General features: G+C 42.9%; 1 protein-coding gene across 1 annotated transcript; it reads left to right on the top strand.

The window, feature by feature from the left end:
- Nucleotides 1-12,812: 12,812 nt before the first annotated feature.
- sdad1 (SDA1 domain containing 1) lies at nucleotides 12,813-20,054 on the top strand. Its single transcript, XM_063480611.1, has 22 exons — nucleotides 12,813-13,004; nucleotides 13,108-13,212; nucleotides 13,293-13,391; nucleotides 13,490-13,600; nucleotides 14,757-14,828; nucleotides 14,920-15,020; nucleotides 15,114-15,171; nucleotides 15,304-15,378; nucleotides 15,552-15,653; nucleotides 15,801-15,870; nucleotides 15,981-16,084; nucleotides 16,326-16,383; nucleotides 16,854-16,912; nucleotides 17,004-17,080; nucleotides 17,927-18,024; nucleotides 18,111-18,187; nucleotides 18,550-18,679; nucleotides 18,759-18,850; nucleotides 18,990-19,171; nucleotides 19,358-19,442; nucleotides 19,613-19,774; nucleotides 19,875-20,054. Exons 1-22 carry the CDS (start codon nucleotides 12,915-12,917, stop codon nucleotides 19,920-19,922), a joined length of 2,055 nt encoding a protein of 684 aa, XP_063336681.1. The 5' UTR covers nucleotides 12,813-12,914; the 3' UTR covers nucleotides 19,923-20,054.
- The last annotated feature ends 763 nt before the right edge of the window (nucleotides 20,055-20,817 follow it).

Genomic DNA, 20,817 nt, shown 5'->3' with positions numbered 1-20,817 from the left:
CAGAGTATAATGTTGTTAGAGTTCCTTTGCAGAGAATCTTTATGTTTTGCTCTTTTCCAGCTAAGTGTCCCCTAATGTGGGTGCTCTGGGTGTGAGCACACAACCCTCACCCACCTGGTATTCAAACCTTATGTTTGCAAGGAGCAGCCAGCCAGGAAGATAAGCGGCTTGTTTCAGAGTGTGAACTGAGGGAACTCCACCAATACCCAGAGTTAGAAAGATAAGGTTACTCAATTGTGAATTATGCAAATCAGAGCCAGCAGGATTATAAGCATTACAATAATATTTAGGCATTAAATTCTTTTACTTTTTTACCCTTTTGTATATTTCAAGAACAAAACATTTAACTTGTTTTCAACATTTTATTTTCTGTAGTTTCATTGTATCTCATTGTTGTACACAGACGTTTACCAGAAGTTGCCCATTTGTCATAACTCATACCATATACCATCTCAGATGTACTAGAGGTGTTTTTGTTTCTCTGTAGATCTGTTGAAATGAATCAAGGACAGGCTTAATAAATATAGGTAAGCCATTCACACTGGCGATTATATAGCCAAATACTACATGGCAGCACATCATGGGAGTGACTGAAACTTAAGAGTGTCTGGTATGGAGAGTACTATCTTGATACCAGAGGTGGGGGGGAATTCACATGCCTAACACGAACAGAGGCATATTGGATTTGTACCCTTAAGGCCACCAGTTATCCTGGCCTTAATGAGGACTTCTCTGTTTTTTTTGTTTGTTTGTTTGTTTGTTTTTTTTACAATTACCTTGGTCCTTTATTAGGGTCATTGTTTTTGTAGTCGAATAGGTTGACCTAGTCTTTAGCATTACTGCCGCTCTGTTATATCTATTGAATCTATTATATTCTATATTCTTTTTTGTAGAAAGTCTTGCCTGGCTGCCTATCAGAGGGCTCTGTACTTCCTGCACTGTATAATCTAATTAGGTCCTAGAACTCAAAAAAACTATGGAAACTCGCTAACTCAAAAAAAAATCGAGTAAAGTTTACTTAAGATGACTAAGTTAGGGCAACTTATTTATTTTGAGTGCACTGTACAACCTCATTAGTTCTCATTTAGAACTCAAAAATATTATGCTAACTCTTTGCCTGAAAAAAACTAAGTAAAGCTTACTTAAGATGACTGTTAGGACAACTTATTCATTCCAAGTATACAGTACTAGGAATAACTTGATGTTTCTGACTGTGCAACACTAATTGTTTACCCATTGACAAACATTTCAAGTTCAACTAAATTAAAAAACAATTTGTGGTAACCTGATTATGATTCGAAAAGTAATTAACAACACAAATAATTAACAACACTTATTGTAATGGTGTTAAATCAGCCCAACTTTTATTTTCAAATGCAAAAAAGTATAACAGCCAACATACTGGGCACTGTTCTGTTGAACAACAAACAATTATATTGCCATGATTGTTATAATCTTACAATGAAACAAAGTCTCAGATTGAATTACTCTAAAACTAAGTTTAGGCTTTCCGCAACTTTGTTTTGCAAGTTACATTACTTATATAATCAAAATAAAATAGATTTATTGTTCAGTCACAAGTGCAGTCTCTAGATCAAACAACACATTTGTTTTTCATTCAAACAAAGAAGCTTGGTATGTTGTAATATTTTAAGGATGGCTTGTTTCCAGTCCTGGTATTACTGCCTGAATGACTGTCATGGATTTAGATGATCCAAATGTAAGTGAACAAAGTCTTTACCTTCCCTTAAGTACAGTGGCAGTGGATGTGGGCTGGAGATGCAATGACCTTGAAGGTGGCCATCTTCACTGACCACACCATCTGTGACGGAGGATTCTTCTCTCCTGGTGTCCTGCAAGCAAACAATCATATTTTTTGAGAACACCAACTTATTTGCTTTCTTAAAACATTTTTTCTACATTTGCTATAGAACAGACCCCCAATTTAGACAATCTCAGGCTCCCTCCCCACCACAGAAGTAACATTCAATGTCCCACTTGTCAGTCTGGATAGCCCTGACCACCACCCGACACAATAATGTCAGGAAAGCATATTTTTTGAAAAGGGCTAAGCAAACATGGCCAATAACTTTTCGTTCTGATGATCTGCAAAATGATTTGGGCACAAAACAAATTTCACTGTTCAAAAACTTGCAGACTTCACTAAATACAGTGTAGACAGTGTGGACCCTCTAAGTTTGAGGGAAATGATCTTTCAAAGAATGCAGATCAAACTTTCGTTGTTTGTATTTACTTACACGGCATGTCATGTAGAATTTGTAAATTCGTTTGGACATGGTAAGAGCAAGAAAACCCTTTCTCTGTTTATTCTGCTGTCTCTGCTGCTCATCTGCAGAAGTGATGAGTATCTCAGCCTTCCACAGAGTTAGCCTTTTGTTCTCTTAATTTATATTATATAATTGACTTTAAGATCAGTTGTTTGATCTTTTCACTCCATCTCTCCTGTTTTATTTCTCCCTGATCTCACTTGCTACAGTGACTACAATAAAAACATCACGTTTCTGGAACAGCACCTATGTGCATGCTCAATACAAATCTCACTGCCAGTAAGGACCTCAGTCACAAAGAGAAAACCTCAACACATAATATACACAATACATAAATCACAGCTGTCATAATGTGTACCAAAATTAGGGATTAATACTGTCTTCTTAGTCCTTGCAACACTTTCTGTCACCTAGAGCAGTTTAATGTCTCCAGACCAGCCTTAAAGAAGTGCTCACTCATCTTTGAAAATGAATACACCTGAACAAATGTAATTGTTCTCAATCATAGTCTAACTGTACAATGCAATGCAATGTAGTCCAAATAATCAAACACATATACTGCAGTTAAGAAAAGAGGCAGAGAGGTCCGTGAGCAGGGACCTTTAAAAATGCTAAATTTTAGGTTTTATCTTTTGCCAGAATCACACTCTTACTTTTCTGTGTTAATGTATTTTAAGCTAATTGTACCTTCTGTACAGTTTCCTACTAATGGCAAGAAAGTGAAACTGGAATGTGCTAAAATAGAGAATTATCCTTTAAAGTGAATCTAAATATTTTCATTCCTCTGTCTAAAAGAAGCTTCATCTCCTCTCTCTGTTTATACCAACTCTCTTGTCTGATTGACTTTTGGTGACTCAGATTTGCCAAACAGAAAAATGAATATTATTTGCAGTTAAAATAACTTTAGTGACATATTGCACACATTATTTCCTATGGACTGCTGGGTTATCTTTTTTAATTTCAGTTACTATTTTTAAAGGTGTAGTCAGTCATTGTTTAGGTTATTTGATAGAAAAAAAGGATCTTGTACTCATAAACATACATAGAATAGTGAATAACAAGTTACAGTGCCTTGAAAAAGCATTCATAGCTCTTGAACTTTTACACATTTTGTCACCTTACAACCACAAACAAAAATGTTTTTTATTGATATTTTTATGATAGATTGACACAAAGTAGCATGTAATTGTGATTTGGTATGAAAATAATACATGATTTTTTTAATTTAAGCAAATAAAAATCTGAATAGTGTGGCGTGCTATTCGCATCCCTGCATTATTGAATAAAACTGAACAGATCTAAAGATGTTGGTGAAATGTGGGTTCATCAGAACAGAACAGATTGATGACCACAGCCCTCTGAGCACAAGATTGACAGGACTTTTGATAAAATAAAAATTGATTACGACAGATAGTATGTTATACCATAGGTATTTCACAAACAGGTGATCAAAATTTCAGACACAAAAACAATGGTTTCTAAATTCTAAAAAAGTTTCTAAATTTGACCAGTGATTGCTCTCAAAGACTACTTGTGTCTCTGTATTACATCTGTATTATGTCCAGTCATGGGATATTGTGACCCTGCCAGGCGGCAGGAGTCATGGACACACAAGTTTGTGAGTCTGAGAACTCAAGAACAAGGTGACGTATTTTGAATTGATACTGTAGGTAAATTTTTCTTCAAAAAATTTGGACATTTTCAATCTTAAAGTCAATGTCATAGGTCAAGTCTTCCGAAAATCTTGTGAATGCCATAACTCAAGAAGAAAGTCACCAGGGAATCTGAAATTGATACCTCAGGGTGTATCTCCTAAAAATCTCATTTCCAGTTCCAATCATCCAGCTCTCTTTTCCTTAGAGGTGGTGATGGTGGTTGTAATGTCGGACCCCGTTAAGAACACACAAATCAAATCAAATCAAATCACTTTTATTGTCACATCACATGTGCAGGTACACTGGTACAGTACATGTGAGTGAAATTCTTGTGTGCGAGCTTCACAAGCAACAGAGTTGTGCAAAATACAATAATGTAAAACAAGCAAAATATAAAAATGGCTAATCTAAAAAGTAATAAATATATGTACAATATGTAAAGGTATATACATTACTGAATGTGTATACTAAATATGTTTTTCTACGTGTGTGTGTTTGAGTGTGTATATAGTATGTGTATACATGTTTTACAAATGAAATAAAGTAAACAATAAAATAGATATATAAAATATACAGAGGTTGGTATGTGCAAAACAGTGGTATTTATATACAGTATGGAGTGCATAATGTTGAAGTTCCAGTAGTGAGGGTGAGGTGTCTATGAAGTGTTCAGCAGTCTGATGGCCTGATGGAAAAAGCTGTCTCTCAGTCTGCTGGTACGGGACCGGATGCTGCAGAACCTCCTTCCTGATGGAAGTAGTCTGAACAGTTTATGGCTGGGGTGACTGGAGTCCTTGATGATCCTCCCCGCTTTCCTCAGGCACCGCTTCCTGTAGATGTCTTGGAGGGAGGGAAGCTCACCTCCAATTATCCGTTCAGAGCACCGCACCACTCTCTGGAGAGCTTTGCGGTTGTGAGCGGTGCTGTTGCCGTACCAGGTGGTGATGCATCCAGTGAGGATGCTCTCAATGGCACAGCGATAGAAGGTCCTGAGGATGCGGGGGCTCATGCCGAATCTCTTCAGTCTCCTGAGAAAGAAGAGGCGCTGCGACGCCTTCTTCACTGTTTTGTTTATGTGTACTGACCACGTAAGATCCTCAGCCAGATGTACACCAAGGAAGCGGAAGCTGCTCACTCTCTCCACAGCGGCGCCGTTGATGGTGATGGGGGTGTGTACTCCTCTGCACCTCCGGAAGTCCACTATCAACTCCTTTGTCTTTGCGACGTTGAGGGTGAGATGGTTGTCTTGACACCAGTGGGTCAGGGCGCTGACCTCCTCCCTGTAGGCCGTCTCATCACCGTTGGTAATAAGACCCACCACTGTAGTGTCGTCCGCAAACTTCACAATGATGTTGGAGTTTCTAGTGGCCGTGCAGTCGTAGGTGTAGAGTGAGTACAGGAGAGGGCTCAGTACACACCCCTGTGGAGCACCAGTGTTCAGTGTGATGGGGGATGAGGTGGTGCTGCCCAGTCTGACCACTTGGCGTCTGTCAGACAGGAAGTTAAGGATCCAGCTGCAGAGGGAGCTGCTCAGTCCTAGATCCTGCAGTTTCCTGTCCAGCTTCGAGGGAACGATGGTGTTGAATGCTGAGCTGTAATCTACAAACAGCATTCTCACATACGTGTCTCTCTTCTCCAGGTGTGACAGGGCAGCATGGAGTGTCAGGGCTATGGCATCATCAGTGGACCTGTTGTGGCGGTATGCGAACTGTAGAGGGTCCAGTGAGTCGGGTAGTGCAGAGCAGATGAAGTCCCTGACCAGCTTCTCGAAGCATTTGCTCACGATGGGGGTCAGGGCTACGGGTCGCCAGTCGTTCAATGAGGAGATGGTGGAGGATTTGGGTACAGGGATGATGGTGGCCATTTTGAAGCAGGCTGGGACTACAGACAGAGAGAGGGAAAGGTTGAAGATGTGTGTAAACACTCCAGCCAGCTGAGCCGCGCATGACTTGAGGACGCGGCCGGGAATCCCGTCCGGACCAGTAGCTTTGCGTGCGTTCACCCTCCTGAAGCACTTCCGCACATCCTCCTCAGACACAGTGTGCGCACTGACATCATCCGCGGTGCGCACACTGTCCGGTCTCGTGGTGTTCGCTGTGTCGAATCTAGCGTAGAATACGTTTAGATCCTCACACAGAGAGGCCGTGGTCTGCGGTGTGCTGGTTTTCCCTCTAAAGTCTGTGATCGTGTTTAGTCCCTGCCACATACTCCGAGGGTTGTCAAAATGTTGCTCCACCTTGTCCCTGTACTCACGTTTGGCTGCTTTGATCGTCTTCCGGAGTTGGTAATGTGCGTGTTTGTAGTCCGATGTGTTCGCGGAGGCAAAAGCGGTGCTCCGTGCCGCCAGTGCTGTGCGAACATCTCCGTTAATCCAGGGTTTTTGATTTGGGAAGGATTTAACTGTTCTGGATGGGACGACATCTTCCACGCATTTTCTGATAAATCCGCAGACTGAGTCTGTGTACTCATCAATGTCTTTAGCAGCCACGTGAAACATTTCCCAGTCCGCGTGATCAAAACAGTCCCGCAGCGTAGACTCCGATTGGTCCGACCACCGGTGCACCGCCCTCAGGGTTGGAGCTTCCTGTTTCAGCTTCTGCCTGTAGGCGGGCAGGAGCAGGATGGAGCGGTGATCTGATTGGCCGAATGGGGAGCGGGGGAGGGCTTTGTATGCATCCCGGAAAGAGGTGTAGCAGTGGTCAAGAAGCCGGTCTCCACGAGTGCTGAAATGGATGTGTTGGTGTAGTTTTTGTGAGACTTTCTTCAGGTTACCCTTATTAAAGTCCCCGGTCGTGATAAACGCCGCCTCTGGGTGTGCGGTTTCCTCACTGCTGATCGCGCTGTACAGTTCCCTGAGTGCTCGGTCAGTGTCGGCTTGTGGGGGAATGTAAACCGCCGTAATAATCACTGCTGTGAATTCCCTCGGTAGCCAGAATGGCCGGCACTTAATCATCAGGTACTCCAGGTCCGGTGAGCAGAAAGATTTGACCGGGTGCACGTTCGCATAATCACACCAGCTGTTGTTGATCATGAAACATACACCACCGCCTCTGCTTTTCCCAGTAAGCTCCTGTGACCTGTCCGCGCGGTGCACAGAGAACCCCGGTAGTTGTATTGCGGAGTCCGGTACCTTGTCCGATAGCCAGGTTTCTGTGAGGCAGATCACGCAGCAGTCCCGCATCTCTCGCTGGAATGAGATCCGTGCCCGAAGCTCGCACAGGTTGTTCTCCAGAGACTGCACATTAGCCAGTAATAAACTGGGTAACGGTGGTCTGTTAGTGCGCCGTCTCAGTCGAACCAGAACGCCAGATCTTCTCCCTCTGCGTCGGCGTTTGCGGCCTCCACGGGCCCAGAACAAAGGCGTCTCAGGTGAGATGAATGGGGGGTCTGCAAACGGAGGGTCCGTGTTGCAAAACTTGAACTCCGGAAAGTGATGAGAAAGTCCATCTTTAATGTCCAGTAAGGTTTGTCGGTCGTACACAAGGAGACATGTGCTACTCGTGAAAAAATAAAGAAAAAGTAAAATTAAACACAAAAAACAGCTGTTGCTTGGGGGAGCTCGCGACGAGGCTGCCATACTCGGCGCCATCTTGGTTAAAAAGATGGCGCCACTGTAAAAAAGCCACTGTTGTGATGACAGCATGTTTATTGTTGACAGCTTTTCACTGTGGTTTTAGCCCCGAAGGCAAAGGACACAGGCACTCCCGATCAGCTGTCAAGTCCGCGCACACACCCTCCTCCGCTGTCACTGTTAACAAAAAAAGAGTCCCAGTCAATCACTCTTGCCCAGCACACATGTTCATCCTGGCTCCGTGCCGCCCTGGGAGCTCACTGCGCCACCACTCCTCTGCAGCTGGCCAGAGACCACACCCACGCCACACATCCCCACAGCCCAACTGAGGCCGGGGCCCATCGGGTCGAACCTACTCTCCCCATTGCGAGCGGGAGAGGAAATCGGCCACGACCATCTGTGCACCTGGCCTATGGATCACTTTGAACTTAAAAGGCCGCAAAGCCAGATACTGCAGAGTGATCCGGGCGTTGGCATCCTTCATGCGGTGGAACCACTGCAGCGGGGCATGGTCTGAGCAGAGGATGAATGGGCATCCCAGGAGGTAAAAATGGTAAATGGCCTGTATTTGTATAGCGCTTTTCTAGTCCCCAAGGACCCCAAAGCGCTTTACACAACCAGTCATCCACCCATTCACACACAGGGGATGGCAAGCTACATTGTAGCCACAGCTGCCCTGGGGCACTGACAGAGGCGAGGCTGCCGGACACTGGCGCCACCGGGCCCTCTGACCACCACCAGTAGGCAACGGGTGAAGTGTCTTGCCCAAGGACACAACGACCGAGACTGTCCAAGCCGGGGCTCGAACCGGCAACCTTCCGACTACAAGGCGAACTCCCAACTCTTGAGCCACGATCGCCCTATGGAGGTAGTAGCGAAGGGAGTCGACCGCCCACCGGATTGCCAGGCACTCCTTCTCCACGGTGCTGTACCGTGACTCCCGGTCCGTTAGCTTGCGGCTGATGTAGACGACCGGCTGGTCAACTCCCCCTACCTGCTGGGACAAAACGGCCCCAAGCCCTCTGTTCAAGCCATCAGTCTGCAGACAAAAGGGGAGGGAGAAGTTAGGCGTGAACAGAGGCAGCTCTCCACAGAGAGCCTGTTTCACCTGCACAAACCCTGCCTGGCACCACTGGACCAGATTTGGGGCACCCTTCCGGGTGAGATCGGTTAAGGGGCTGGTCAGGTCCACAAACCCCGGCACACACTGCCGGTAGTAGCCGGCAAGCCCCAGAACCCGTCTCACCTCCTTTTTCGTCTTGCGGCACGGGCAGGATACAATCGCCGCTGTCTTCTTCACTTGAGGACGCACCTACGCAACCCCCCCAAGTGGTACACCAAATACTGTAAATCCCTCCATCCAACCGCACACTTCTTCAGGTTGGCCATGAGCCCTGCCTGCCTCAGGGACTCCAGCACAGCAGCCAGCCGCCGCACATGCTGCTCCCACGTGTCACTATAGATGATTACGTCATAGAGGTAGGCGGCAGCATATGCAGTGTTGGATGCAGCACTCGGTTGATGAGACGCTGAAAAGTGGCAGGGGCTCAGAACAAGCCGAATGGAAGTGTATGGAATTGGTACAAACCGTACGGAGTGGAAAAAGACGTTTTTTCCTTGGATTCTGCAGACAAGGGAATCTGCCAGTAGCCCTTGGTCAAATCCAGTGTCATGAAAAAGCAAGCAACTGGTCCAGGAGCTTGTCGACCCGGGGCATGGTATAAGCATCAAAACGTGACACCTCATTCACTTTGCGATAGTCGACACAGAACTGTATAGACCCATGATGGGTCTGTCTAGCACAGACCCACCGCTGGAATGAGACAATTCTACTACAACGGCAAAAGCAAGACGCAAGTCACCAAGGTTCTTTGTGTTACTCGTGCACGAGGGAGACCCGACTGGAGCCGAGTGTTGTTCCGCTCACTTGACCTCCGTCAGACTCTCAGCCAGGTTCCCTGTAGCGCTCCTTTTATTGTGGCTACATGAATATGCATAGGTTCATTAACATATGACATCATACATAGGCATGCATGTGAACAAAGAATACCGTCTGTGTGTGTGTGTGTGGGGGGGGGGGGGGGGGGGGGGGGGGGGGTTAAGATGTGACCCCGTGAACGACTTTCCTAAACCTGCTTGCCTGGAAGTCCAGCAGTTCATCTAAACAAAAGGCACTTATACTAAAACAGATATACGTGTGTTTGCTATACCATATATCAGCGAGAGAAGGTACGACCTCTCTCATGACCCTAGGAGGTGTGTGATCTATGCCAGAACACTCTGAAGAGGAGTGAGCGCACTCCCCTCTTCACGCTACACAGGGTTGTTACAGACCTCCTAGGATGAGACATTCTTTCAATCTACAAACGATTATACAGGGTGGGCCATTTATATGGATACACCGTAATAAAATGGGAATGGTTGGTGATATTAAAGTCCTGTTTGTGGCACATTAGTATATGTGAGGGGGCAAACTCCTCAAGATGGGTGGTCACCATGGTGGCCATTTAGAAGTCGGCCATCTTGGATACAACTTTTGTTTTTTCAATAGGAAGAGGGCCATGTGACACATCAAACTTATTGGTAATGTCACAAGAAAAACAATGGTGTGCTTGGTTTCAACGTAACTTTATTCTTTCATGAGTTATTTACAAGTTTCTCTTTGTTCACAGCCATTGACATGTCGAAGAGGTTAACACGTGAGTGGATCGAAATTGTGTTGATATCTGGTGAACGCAGTAACCGGGTCATTGCAGCAGATTTCAATGCAAGACACCCTACGAGACCACACATCTCCCATGCTACAGTTAGCAAACTGCTTGCTAAGTTTCGTGAAACTGGTTCAGTGTTGGATTTGCCAAAAATGTGGATGCAAGAAAACTGTCACTAATGAAGAAACATCAGTGGCTGTCCTAGCTTCATTCAGCAAGAGCCCACAGCGTAGCACTCGCCGCTAATGTCACTGGAGAGTGGCATTAGTCGAACATCCCTTACAAACTCCAGCTACTGCAGCATCTCAACGAGGATGACCCAGATCGGCGCACAGAATTTGCAGAATGGGCAAAACAAAAATTGGAACAGGACCCTCAGTTCACGCAGAAGATTTTGTTCAGTGATGAGGCAAACTTTTATGTGAATGGTGACGTTAACAGACAAAACCACCGCTATTGGTCTGACACTAACCCACATTGGATGGATCCCTCTAAGAGTGTTGGAACAACAAAAGTGATGGTTTGGTGTGGTATATGGGGTACCCAATTGCGTTCATCCTCGTGAATGAACTTACGGATCATGGACTTCAAGGTTTTATTCAGCTGCTCCACCAACCCGTCAGTTTGAGGGTGGTAGATGCTGGTAGATGCTGGTCCAAATAGCCTTAATGACGGCAGAATAGCCCCGACGGCAGCCACCTTGCTGCCGCATCCTCCACATGACGAGCCCACGCGAACGGCCGTTCCCCTCCAGTCATCCTGCTGGCACAAAACCACCTCCGGTAGTCCTCCGGGGAGAGGCCCAATCTATCCAGTATGACCCGACAGATGTCCTCAAAAACCCCTTGCGATCCTGGGGGCAGACTCAGCGCCACCATCTGGGCCTCCCCCGTCAGTAGGGGCAGCAGCCGAGTGGCCCATTCCTCCTGCGCCCAGTGGCAGTCCAACGGCGTGGCCTGGAAAGTCTCACTGAATACTAGCGGGTCCTCCCCCTCCCTCATCCGGTGCAACGTCACCGCCAGCGGGGGAGGACGTGCCGGTGCGGCCGTGTTCCGCAGCAGCTGCTCCAGGGCCGCCGTCTGCCACTCCGTCTGCTGGTGCAGCATCGCCAGCTGCAGGTCATGCCACCTGCCGGGCCCCCATTGTTGCCATATCATGCATCATCTGGCCCAGCATTTGCAGCGGTTGAGCGGGCGGATCAGCCTGCCCTGGCGGAGCAGGCTGATCGTGCTGTGGATCTGACATCACGCCAGGATTTTGGCACCACTGTAATGTCGGACCCCGTTAAGTACACACAAGCCACTGTTGGATGTCTGGGGCCTGAATCTCCTCCATGCCTGCTTCAGGCCCTGAGGGGCAGGGCTATGGCTCCCCACACCCTCTAGCAGATAGTTACATGGAGAAACCTTTTGATTACAAGTGTGTTCACGCACACAGGTGTGCACACAGGTGTACACACGGTTGCTCACAGACACACACTATATCTTCCTGTCCCTCTTCCCCTTTGTTTTTCTTTCCCTCCCTTTCTTTCTTTCTCTCTTTCCTATCCCCCATTCATGCCTGTCCAGTCTGTAATAACTTAAAATAAAATAAATAAATAAATAAATAATGATAATGATAATAAAGATCAATCAACTGGACCAATATGACAGCCATAATGACCCACTTGGAAAAATAAATCCGTTTGGCATCTTTATTTGCCTTCAGACTGCCAATTCTGATTGGGACAGGCAAAAAGAAAAGAAAAGAAAAGAAGTTTGGTCCACAGCCTACAGCCCCATTTGACAACTGTTAGAATTCATATTCTGGCAAGAAACAATCAGCTAAGTAAAGATAAATGAAAGTACATCAAGAACCTGAAGGACGAGTTGCAGGAAGCCAAAACATGGTAGGTGTGTTTTATCATGATTCATATAAATGATGATGGATTTTTAGGCTAATAGTTAGGCTAAAACACTTACCTCTCATCTTTTTTTCTCCTCACAAAACGGATAGATCCTCCACTTCTTTTAAGTGTCTGCCACCGCAATTCTTAGCATATTTTGGTTCCTGCAACTTGTTCCGTCGAGTTAGGGTTATTCTTGTGCTTTTGGAAATCTGTTTTTTCCTATTTCTGTTTTCATTTTTCCTATTTCTGTTTTCTTTTTCTCCTATTTGTGTGCTGTTGTGTTTTGTGTGCTTTTGCAGCATTTTTCTTATTGCTGGTGTTTTCTTAAGTTGCAGTCCGTTTGGCCTCTCAGGGCCACCATATAAAACTCGTTGGAAAGCTCTCTGACTTTACTGGACACATTTCTCTTCATCATACCGTTATTTATTTATTATTGTTGAACTGTCTTCAAGTATACAAAGAGGCATGCTCTTTGTATACTGAAAACATTTTTTACATGATTTTTAAATGCAAGAAAAGTTGGTGCAAAATACAAAGAGCGCCTATGAATATAAAATCAAAATATTATCACACAAAAACTCTGCATTGTTTTACATTCTTTGAAGTCAACGATTTTTCTCTCCTTCAATTTTTGTACAGGAGCGCTTCTTCAAAGACGAAAACAGAAGTGACGACAGTGTGGCCGGATGTGACGTTTGGATCCCTCAAATTAAATGGCAGCGTACACATTGGCCATGCTTGCCCTGTAAGAAGTGCTGCTTTTCATTATTCTGTAACACATACATAAGATAATCTTAAAACATGTCCGGTCGACAGAACAACAAACTACCAAACAATCTCCCTCAACTTCAGAATCTCATTAAAAGAGATCCGCAGTCGTACGTCGAGGAGGTGAGTGTTGTTAGCTAAGATTGCTAAACGCATTAGCTGGGAGAGTTGTTTGGGAAGTGTGTGCCTTCTTTTACTCATGTAATCCTCTCGTTTTCGTCCGCAGTTTCTGCAACAGTACCGACACTATCAGTCCAATGTGCAGATCTTTAAGCTGCAGCCTGACAAACCGAACAAGGAGCTTGCAGACCTCGTTATGTTTCTCGCTCAGGTAACCCGGTGTGTTTTTGGTGTAGTGGATAGTCCTGGATCTTAAAAGTTGTCTCAATAAAATTATTCTTTGCCCTTCAGGTTGGTCACTGCTTCCCCCAGCAGCTGTCCACGTTTCCTAAAGAGTTGTCTGAGTTATTACTTAGTTACCACACAGTCCTGGAGCCGGACCTACGAATGGTGAGGTTGGGTTCATACACCAGGATTCATGTGAACCCGTCACTTTAGTTTTGCTAAAGACTTGAATGGTTTATATGCGTTTCTGCTGTCTTTGTCAGACTTTCTGCAAAGCTCTGATCCTTCTGAGGAATAAAGACTTGATTGATGCCTCAGGCCTCCTAGAGCTCTTCTTTGAGCTGCTGCGATGTCATGACAAGCTGCTTAGGAAGGTAAGACTAAGCTCTTTCCCTAAACAGCAGTGTAATTAAGGGGCATTACAGTTTTTTTCTCATTATTTTGAGAGCGCAATCTGGGAAGCTGTTGTTCAGATATTTATAAAGATAAGCAAAAGTTTTGTCTGTGTAAACATGTAGACAGTTTGCCCAAAAACTAGATCAATACTGAGCATGAGGACCATTCGTGATATATGGATAATAGAAATTATTTTATGTTGCTGTTTTTTTTTTTCTTAAGATTTAAGCAGGAAATTCTTAACATTAAGAATTTCGAGAGCCACCATGCTATCTGGGGCATCTTATCCATTTGTTGGCCAAGATTCGTTATTCTATATATACACATATATATTTGTACAATATGCTAGAGCAATAATGAAAAGAAAATATTAGCCTCATATTTTTCCACAGGTTGCTGTTGTAAACATGAGTGTGATTTTGAATGACTTGGCTGGTTGACTCAATCCAGTACAGCTGTTTTAGTCATAAGTATACTACAGCTGCTTGTTCATGTTCTGTTGATAGCTTTAGTTGGTTTCAAGCTTTTAAAACTTAGGAATTTAAATTTTAAAAAAGCCTGCATTCTGTTGTATTGACATCTGGTGGCTGTACATGACATTTGAGTACAGTGAACTGAACTTGTCATGTTTGAGGAACCAGTTTGCGATGATTTTAGTTTTGTGAAATGGTGTGTTATCCTGCTGTGATACTCATTTGGTACTAAGATTTGATGTACTCTGCAGTCAGTGATGCTCTTCTGCAGACCTTGGTTGTACTGAGTGGTTATTTGAGCTCCTGTTGCCTAAAGCAGTCTTGCTATTCACTGGATATTTTTACTTAAATCAGCTTTCTTCCCCATTCTGATGTTGTTTTGAACATGTCTACATGCCTAAATTCGTTGAGCTGGTGCCATGTGATTGGCTGATTAGATAACGCTGATGCTATAACAACCACTCGAACAGGTGTACCTAACAAAGTGGCCAGTGAGTTTAATTTTGCTAACTGGTGAATGTCTTATGTAGTGATGAGTTAATAACTTTTTTCAGCTGTTAGAGTTTCTGCAGACCTACCAATGGGACAGTCTTCTGATTGCTTCTGTTTATTTTTGTTTGTTTTTGTTGCTTTCATGTAAACAGTGTTTTTCTCTCTTTAGACTTTGTACACACACATTGTAGCAGACATCAAAAACATCAACGCAAAACATAAAAACAACAAGGTCAACACAGTAAGTACACAGCTGTTGTGCACCCTGATATTGTTTGATAGTCTTTGTAAAATGGTGTGCACTCACAGCGTTGTGCTGTCATTCGTTACAGATGTTACAGAACTTCATGTACACCATGCTGAGAGACAGTAATCCGATAGCAGCAAAGATCTCATTAGATGTGATGGTAGAGCTGTACAAAAGGAACATATGGTGGGTTCAAAGTGAAACAGAAACGTTAAAGCAGCTATTTTACAGCCAATGTATAATTATTTTGTTTCAAACATGTATTTTTTTTTGTTGCAGGAATGATCCCAAAACAGTTAATGTTATCACAACTACGTGCTTCTCCAAAGTGACAAAGGTATATTGTCCTAGACTTAGACCTAGAGCTAGATAGATCGATAGATATATACATACATATTAAAATACTTTGCTTATGATATTGATTAAGTGGAAACATTAGTGCTTATGACCAGCCACTCTTCTTGTTTAGATCCTTGTGGCAGGCCTTAAATTCTTCCTGGGAACAGATGAAGATGAGAAAAATGAGAGTGACTCAGAATCAGAGGTAAGCACCAAAGATGGATAGTTTGATGTATGATATGTTATGATACAACATAGTATTTTTTTTTTTTCATGCTAAGGTAGAATGCATTTGAAACAGACAAATGTGGTTTAGATTTGTTGTGCAGTATTCAGTAAGATTTGGAGTGGGGTTTTTTTGTGTGTGTGTTTGTAAAGAATGAAGGGCCATCAGCGAGAGACTTGATGGCGAAATTCTCCACTGGCAAGAAAACCTCCAAGAACAAGAAGAAGCTGGAAAAGGCTATGAAAGTCCTCAAGGTGCCACTGTTTTACCTTCTACTGAAGGGACTGCTTCTAATTCCAATTGTGTAACTTTAAGATGGTTAACAGGACAGTACTGAGAGATTATTTACTGCTGTGCTAGGATGAATTGTATTAACTCTTTATCCTCGCATTTTCTCTTAGAAACATAAAAAGAAGAAGAAAGCAGAAGTTTTTAATTTCTCTGCAGTTCACCTTATTCACGACCCTCAAGGTATCTAATTGTTCAGCATCACTGCAGCAAATGGAACACACAGAATTTCCCTCAAGGTCATTTAGGCTTCCATTCATAGAACTGCATAAAATCAATTTTATTTTCTTTAGATTTCTCAGAGAAGCTCTTAAAGCAGCTGGAAGACTCAAAGGAGCGCTTCGAGGTTAAGATCATGATGATGGAGCTCATATCCCGACTGGTTGGAATCCACGAGGTCGGTGACTCATCTGTTTTTTGTTTTTTTTTTTGTTCTTTCGTAAATGAGTTTATTAGATTAACCCAGTTTTAAATGCACCCTTCAGTCCTGTGTGTCGGGTCTGGTAAAACATGTACTGGCTTCTATTGAACTCCACATTTAAATCGCAGCTGTTGAGGCATGAGTGAGGTATGCAGGGTTTTTTCTTTTTTTTTCTTCTTCTGGCGAGTAAACACTTGGTGTTCTTTTTCTTTCACAGCTCTTCCTCTTTAATTTCTACCCTTTCATCCAGAGGTTTCTTCAGCCTCATCAGAGAGGTAAAAAGAACTCACAGTTAAAGAAACAGATGCTCTTTTCTGTCCCGTACTGTTGTTTATTCATCTAGACCCAGTTTTGGGGATGTCTGCTGCCTTCTCTTGAATAAAATGGAAATAATTGGCTCTTGCTTTAGTGAGTGATGCCTCATCAGCAATGTCTCTTTGTACCGTGTTACCTGAGAACAAAAAGTTCATCTCCCAGTGTCCACCAGCTAGATGAGATATGAACATTGGTGTCCTTTCTTAGTGGAATTTTCTTAACTGGGTCCACATTACTTCTGGTGTGGTGGTGTAGTTTAGTTTAAAAAAAACATTCCTGATATCTCCAAAACTCAGCAACCCACCTCAAAACAATCTAAATCGATACATAGCAGTACTAGCTAAGCTATTATTATTAACATTTAAATTAGAATTTTCATGAAGAAATCATTTGTCCATGAGACTTTCCTAACTAGCTGCTGTCTTTGCAGATGTGACAAAGATTCTTCTCTGTGCTGCTCAGGCCTCCCACCAGCTCGTTCCCCCTGAGGTACATTTACTCCCCTTTACTCAGTCGTTTTAAGCTGGTTTAACACAGTAGTTTCACACTGCTCGTCCTGTTTAACACTGTTCTGCTGCAGATCATTGAACCTGTGATCATGACAATCGCCAACAACTTTGTGACAGAGAGAAACTCTGGGGAGGTCATGACTGTGGGGTAAGTAGATCTTTATACGATAATCAAAAGATGCGGTGAATTGAAAAATGAGTCAAGCTAAACCTATAACATACACCGACCAGCCATTTTATTAGGTACACCTCTGTGTAATCGTGGCACAGATTCAGGAAGGAGCTCTAGATTTTCCTACCTGACACGACAGCGTCAAATGATTGCTGCATATTTATCAGCTGCACATCAGTTAAGTAAATCTCCTGTTCCGGCACACTCCAAAGGTGCTCTGTTGGAATGAGATCTGGTGCCATTTCAATACAGTGAACTCATTGTCATGTTTTGAGAAAACTGTTTGAGATGATTTGAGCTTTGAGACATGGTGTGTTGTCCTGTTGGAAGCAGCTACCACACGTTGGGTACACTGGTTATAAAGCGATGGACATGGTCAGGGACAAACTCAGGTAGGCTGTGGCATTTAAATGCTTAACTGATAAGAAGGGGCCCAAAGTGTGGCAAGAAAATACACCCTGTACCATTGTTGAGTCAAAACAGGATAGAGTCATGCATTTATGTTGTTCTTCTTTACATTCTCTGTAAACTCTAGAAATAGTTGTGTGGGAAAATCCCAGAAGAACACCAGATTCTGAAATACTCAAAACAGCCTGTCTGGCACCAACAACTTCAGAGTCCCTTATATCATCTTTCTTAGGTCGTCATTACGATGTGCTTAAATGAGTTGAGTTGCAGACATGTGATCGGTTGATTAGATGTTTTCATCAATGAGAAGTCTGTTAGGTGGCCAGCGAGTGTTTATACAGTGTTTTTGTAGCTACCTCTTTAGTTTTACTCTATACTTTTATATTAAAACTGACTTTTTTGTTTATGTTTCAGTCTCAATGCCATCAGGGAGGTGGCAGCACGCTGTCCGCTCGCCATCAACGAGGACCTTCTGCAGGACCTGTCCCAATACAAGACCCACAAAGACAAGAGTAAGTAATTGGTCTATTTCAAGTTTTTGTGATTGTGTTGAAGTCTGTATTCATGTTCACATGATGTACACTGCCTTGATTTTCAGATGTAATGATGTCTGCCAGAGGACTTATCCAGTTGTTCAGGAGTCTTAATCCACAGATGCTGCACAGAAAGGATAGGGTGAGCTTCATAGAACTCTATATGAACTTCAAAACATTTTCAAAAATGATGATTTGCCTTCCGATTTGCAGTAAAATGAGGAAAAAAGATATTTTATGAACATTTGAGTGAATTGTGGGATGCTATGTTTTCTTGACTTAAGTAGTCAAGTAGTGGCAGCACATTTAAAAATCTAATGTAAAATGAATGTTAATAAACCATAAAATTGTTCTGAACGTTCAAGAAGTACAAAGGAGATAAAAGATGGAGATCAGCCCATTCTCGTCACCTGGGTCAATATGTTATATATTCATAAATGTTTTCCAGTTCCTAGAATAGTTGAAGCTACACGTCTGTAAGTATAAACCCTACTTGTCATTCAGGGGAGACCCACTGAGGCATCGGCAGAGGCCAAGGTCAAAGACTACGGAGAGCTCGAGGCTAAAGACTATATCCCCGGAGCCGAGGTCCTGGAGGTGGAGGAGGAGAACAAAGAGGGAGAGGACGATGAAGGTTGGCCACTGTTGTAACATCTGCCTCTGTGTACGTACGGAATGTGTGAATAATATATTTGTATTGTTTTATATAACAGACGGCTGGGAGAGTGCCAGTATTAGTGATGATGACGAAGATGGGGAGTGGGTGGACGTTCACCACTCATCTGATGAAGATACAGGGGAAGTGGTGAGTTTAAACAATTAACAAACATAGCTTGACAGATTGCTAAAACCTCATTATTCATACTATTTCGTGGTAGAAACAATGGTATATATTTATAAAGCTGTTCTGGTTTTTCATGTTTGTTTTTTTTGTTTTTAATCAGGCAGAGAAGCTTCAAAGCATGACAGCTGAAGAAAGAAAAGCCAAGGCAGCGGCGGTCAGCGCCAGCAGGCTCCTCACCCAAGATGACTTCAAGAAGATCAGTCTGGTCCAGATGGCCAAAGAGGTCAATGCTGCACCAGGCAAGAAGAGGAAAAATGTGGACAGTGATGACGAGCGAGACAAGTAAGGGCACGAAATGAACCTTAAACATTCAAGGCACCTAAAATGAAATGTATTTTATTGAAATCTTAATAGTTTGTGCAAAACAGTTTTACTCTGAGGTTCACGGTCTCTTGAATTTAGCGTGTGGGCCTTTGTGCTGATTAGCTTGTTGAGAATGATGGCCAACTTATTTTTTTTTTTTCCCAGAGGAGAGCTGCTGACATTGAGAGATATTGAGAGACTGCACAAGAAACCAAAAGCGGATAAGGAAACACGACTGGCAACAGCAATGGTGAATAAATTATGATGGAAATGTGCAGATTTGTTTAAATAAAAGAAAAAAATCAGTTCATGCATATGAAACACTAACTCTGGGGAGTTTAAGAAACTCTCAGTGCATTTCAGAAGTGTAAACCTGATTTATTGTAGCATTTTGGCCTAATGATGTGTTTGATTTCCTAGGCGGGACGGACAGACAGGAAGGAATTTGTCAAGAAGCGGACCAAGCTAAACCCACACGCTAGCAGCAGCAACAAGGAGAAGAGGAGAAATAAGAACTTCATGATGATGAGGCACAGTCAGAACGTCAGAACTAAAGGCAAACGCTCCTTCAGAGAGAAACAGGTAAGTCACACATGCCTATTACAAATGTGTATGTAAACAAGAAACTACTTTGGCATTTCACCTGGAAATATATTTTTTTTTTATGCGTCTTTTAATCTAGATTGCTTTACGAGAGGCTCTCCTGAAGAAGAAGAAGCAGTACAAGTAGCAGAAAAGGACATTGTGTTGTAGCTGCTGGCTAAACTTTGTGTAAAAAAAAAAAAAAAAAAAAAAAAAAATCTAAATTAAAAAATGTAGATCCTTTAATTGGACTGTAAAACACACTTTAACATGTTTGTTTTTTCTGTGGATAAACAGCATAATTTACACATTTTCCGAAATAAATGATCTTTGATAATTGTGTGAATGTGTTTTACTTGAGTTGGTTGTCATTTTTATTCACCATATACTTTTAATATTATAGTGCAAGTTAAATGTAAATATCTCGTATGTCAGAGTACAAGCGCTGACTGAGAGTGTTCTCTGTTTTTGTACCAGGTCTCTGTTCTATTTAACTACATTAAACACAGCGCTCTTAATTTTGATACTATCTGCTGGAACACTGTTGCATATTTTTAAGCCATGCCTCTCCATGTTTGCTTGTGTATAAACTTCCACGACTTGTTTTCAATGTTGTTTGCAGGGTGCTATAGAAATGCCAGCCATACACTACTGTTCAGTAAAGAGAACTCCTCAGGGTACAAAGGTGTTAATGTGCGATCTTATGTAAGATTTTATTGGAGAATAGAGTTGTGTAATTGTAATTACAATCTTAAATGTCCTTACTTTGCACATTTCTCCCCACTTTAGGGCTTTATTTGTCCCAAGTGTTATCTACTGTAACCCACTTCTTTAGCTTCTTATGTTATATGTGTGTATGTGTGTGTGTGTGTGTGTGTGTGTGTGTGTGTGTGTGTGTGTGTATGTATACACACACACTATAGTACTGTTGTACTGCTTTTTAGATGCTTTAACTTTTAAGCTGGCACCATTACACTGTAACAGATTTGATATTGATATTTTTAAATATCGGTATCAAATTTAATGTCTTAGATGTCAGACAT

This window comes from Pelmatolapia mariae, linkage group LG7, assembly GCF_036321145.2.
Source record: "Pelmatolapia mariae isolate MD_Pm_ZW linkage group LG7, Pm_UMD_F_2, whole genome shotgun sequence".
Lineage (NCBI taxonomy): Eukaryota > Metazoa > Chordata > Actinopteri > Cichliformes > Cichlidae > Pelmatolapia > Pelmatolapia mariae.
The sequence above is the reverse complement of the archived record's forward strand: the minus strand, read 5'-3'. Positions and strand labels throughout refer to the sequence as shown.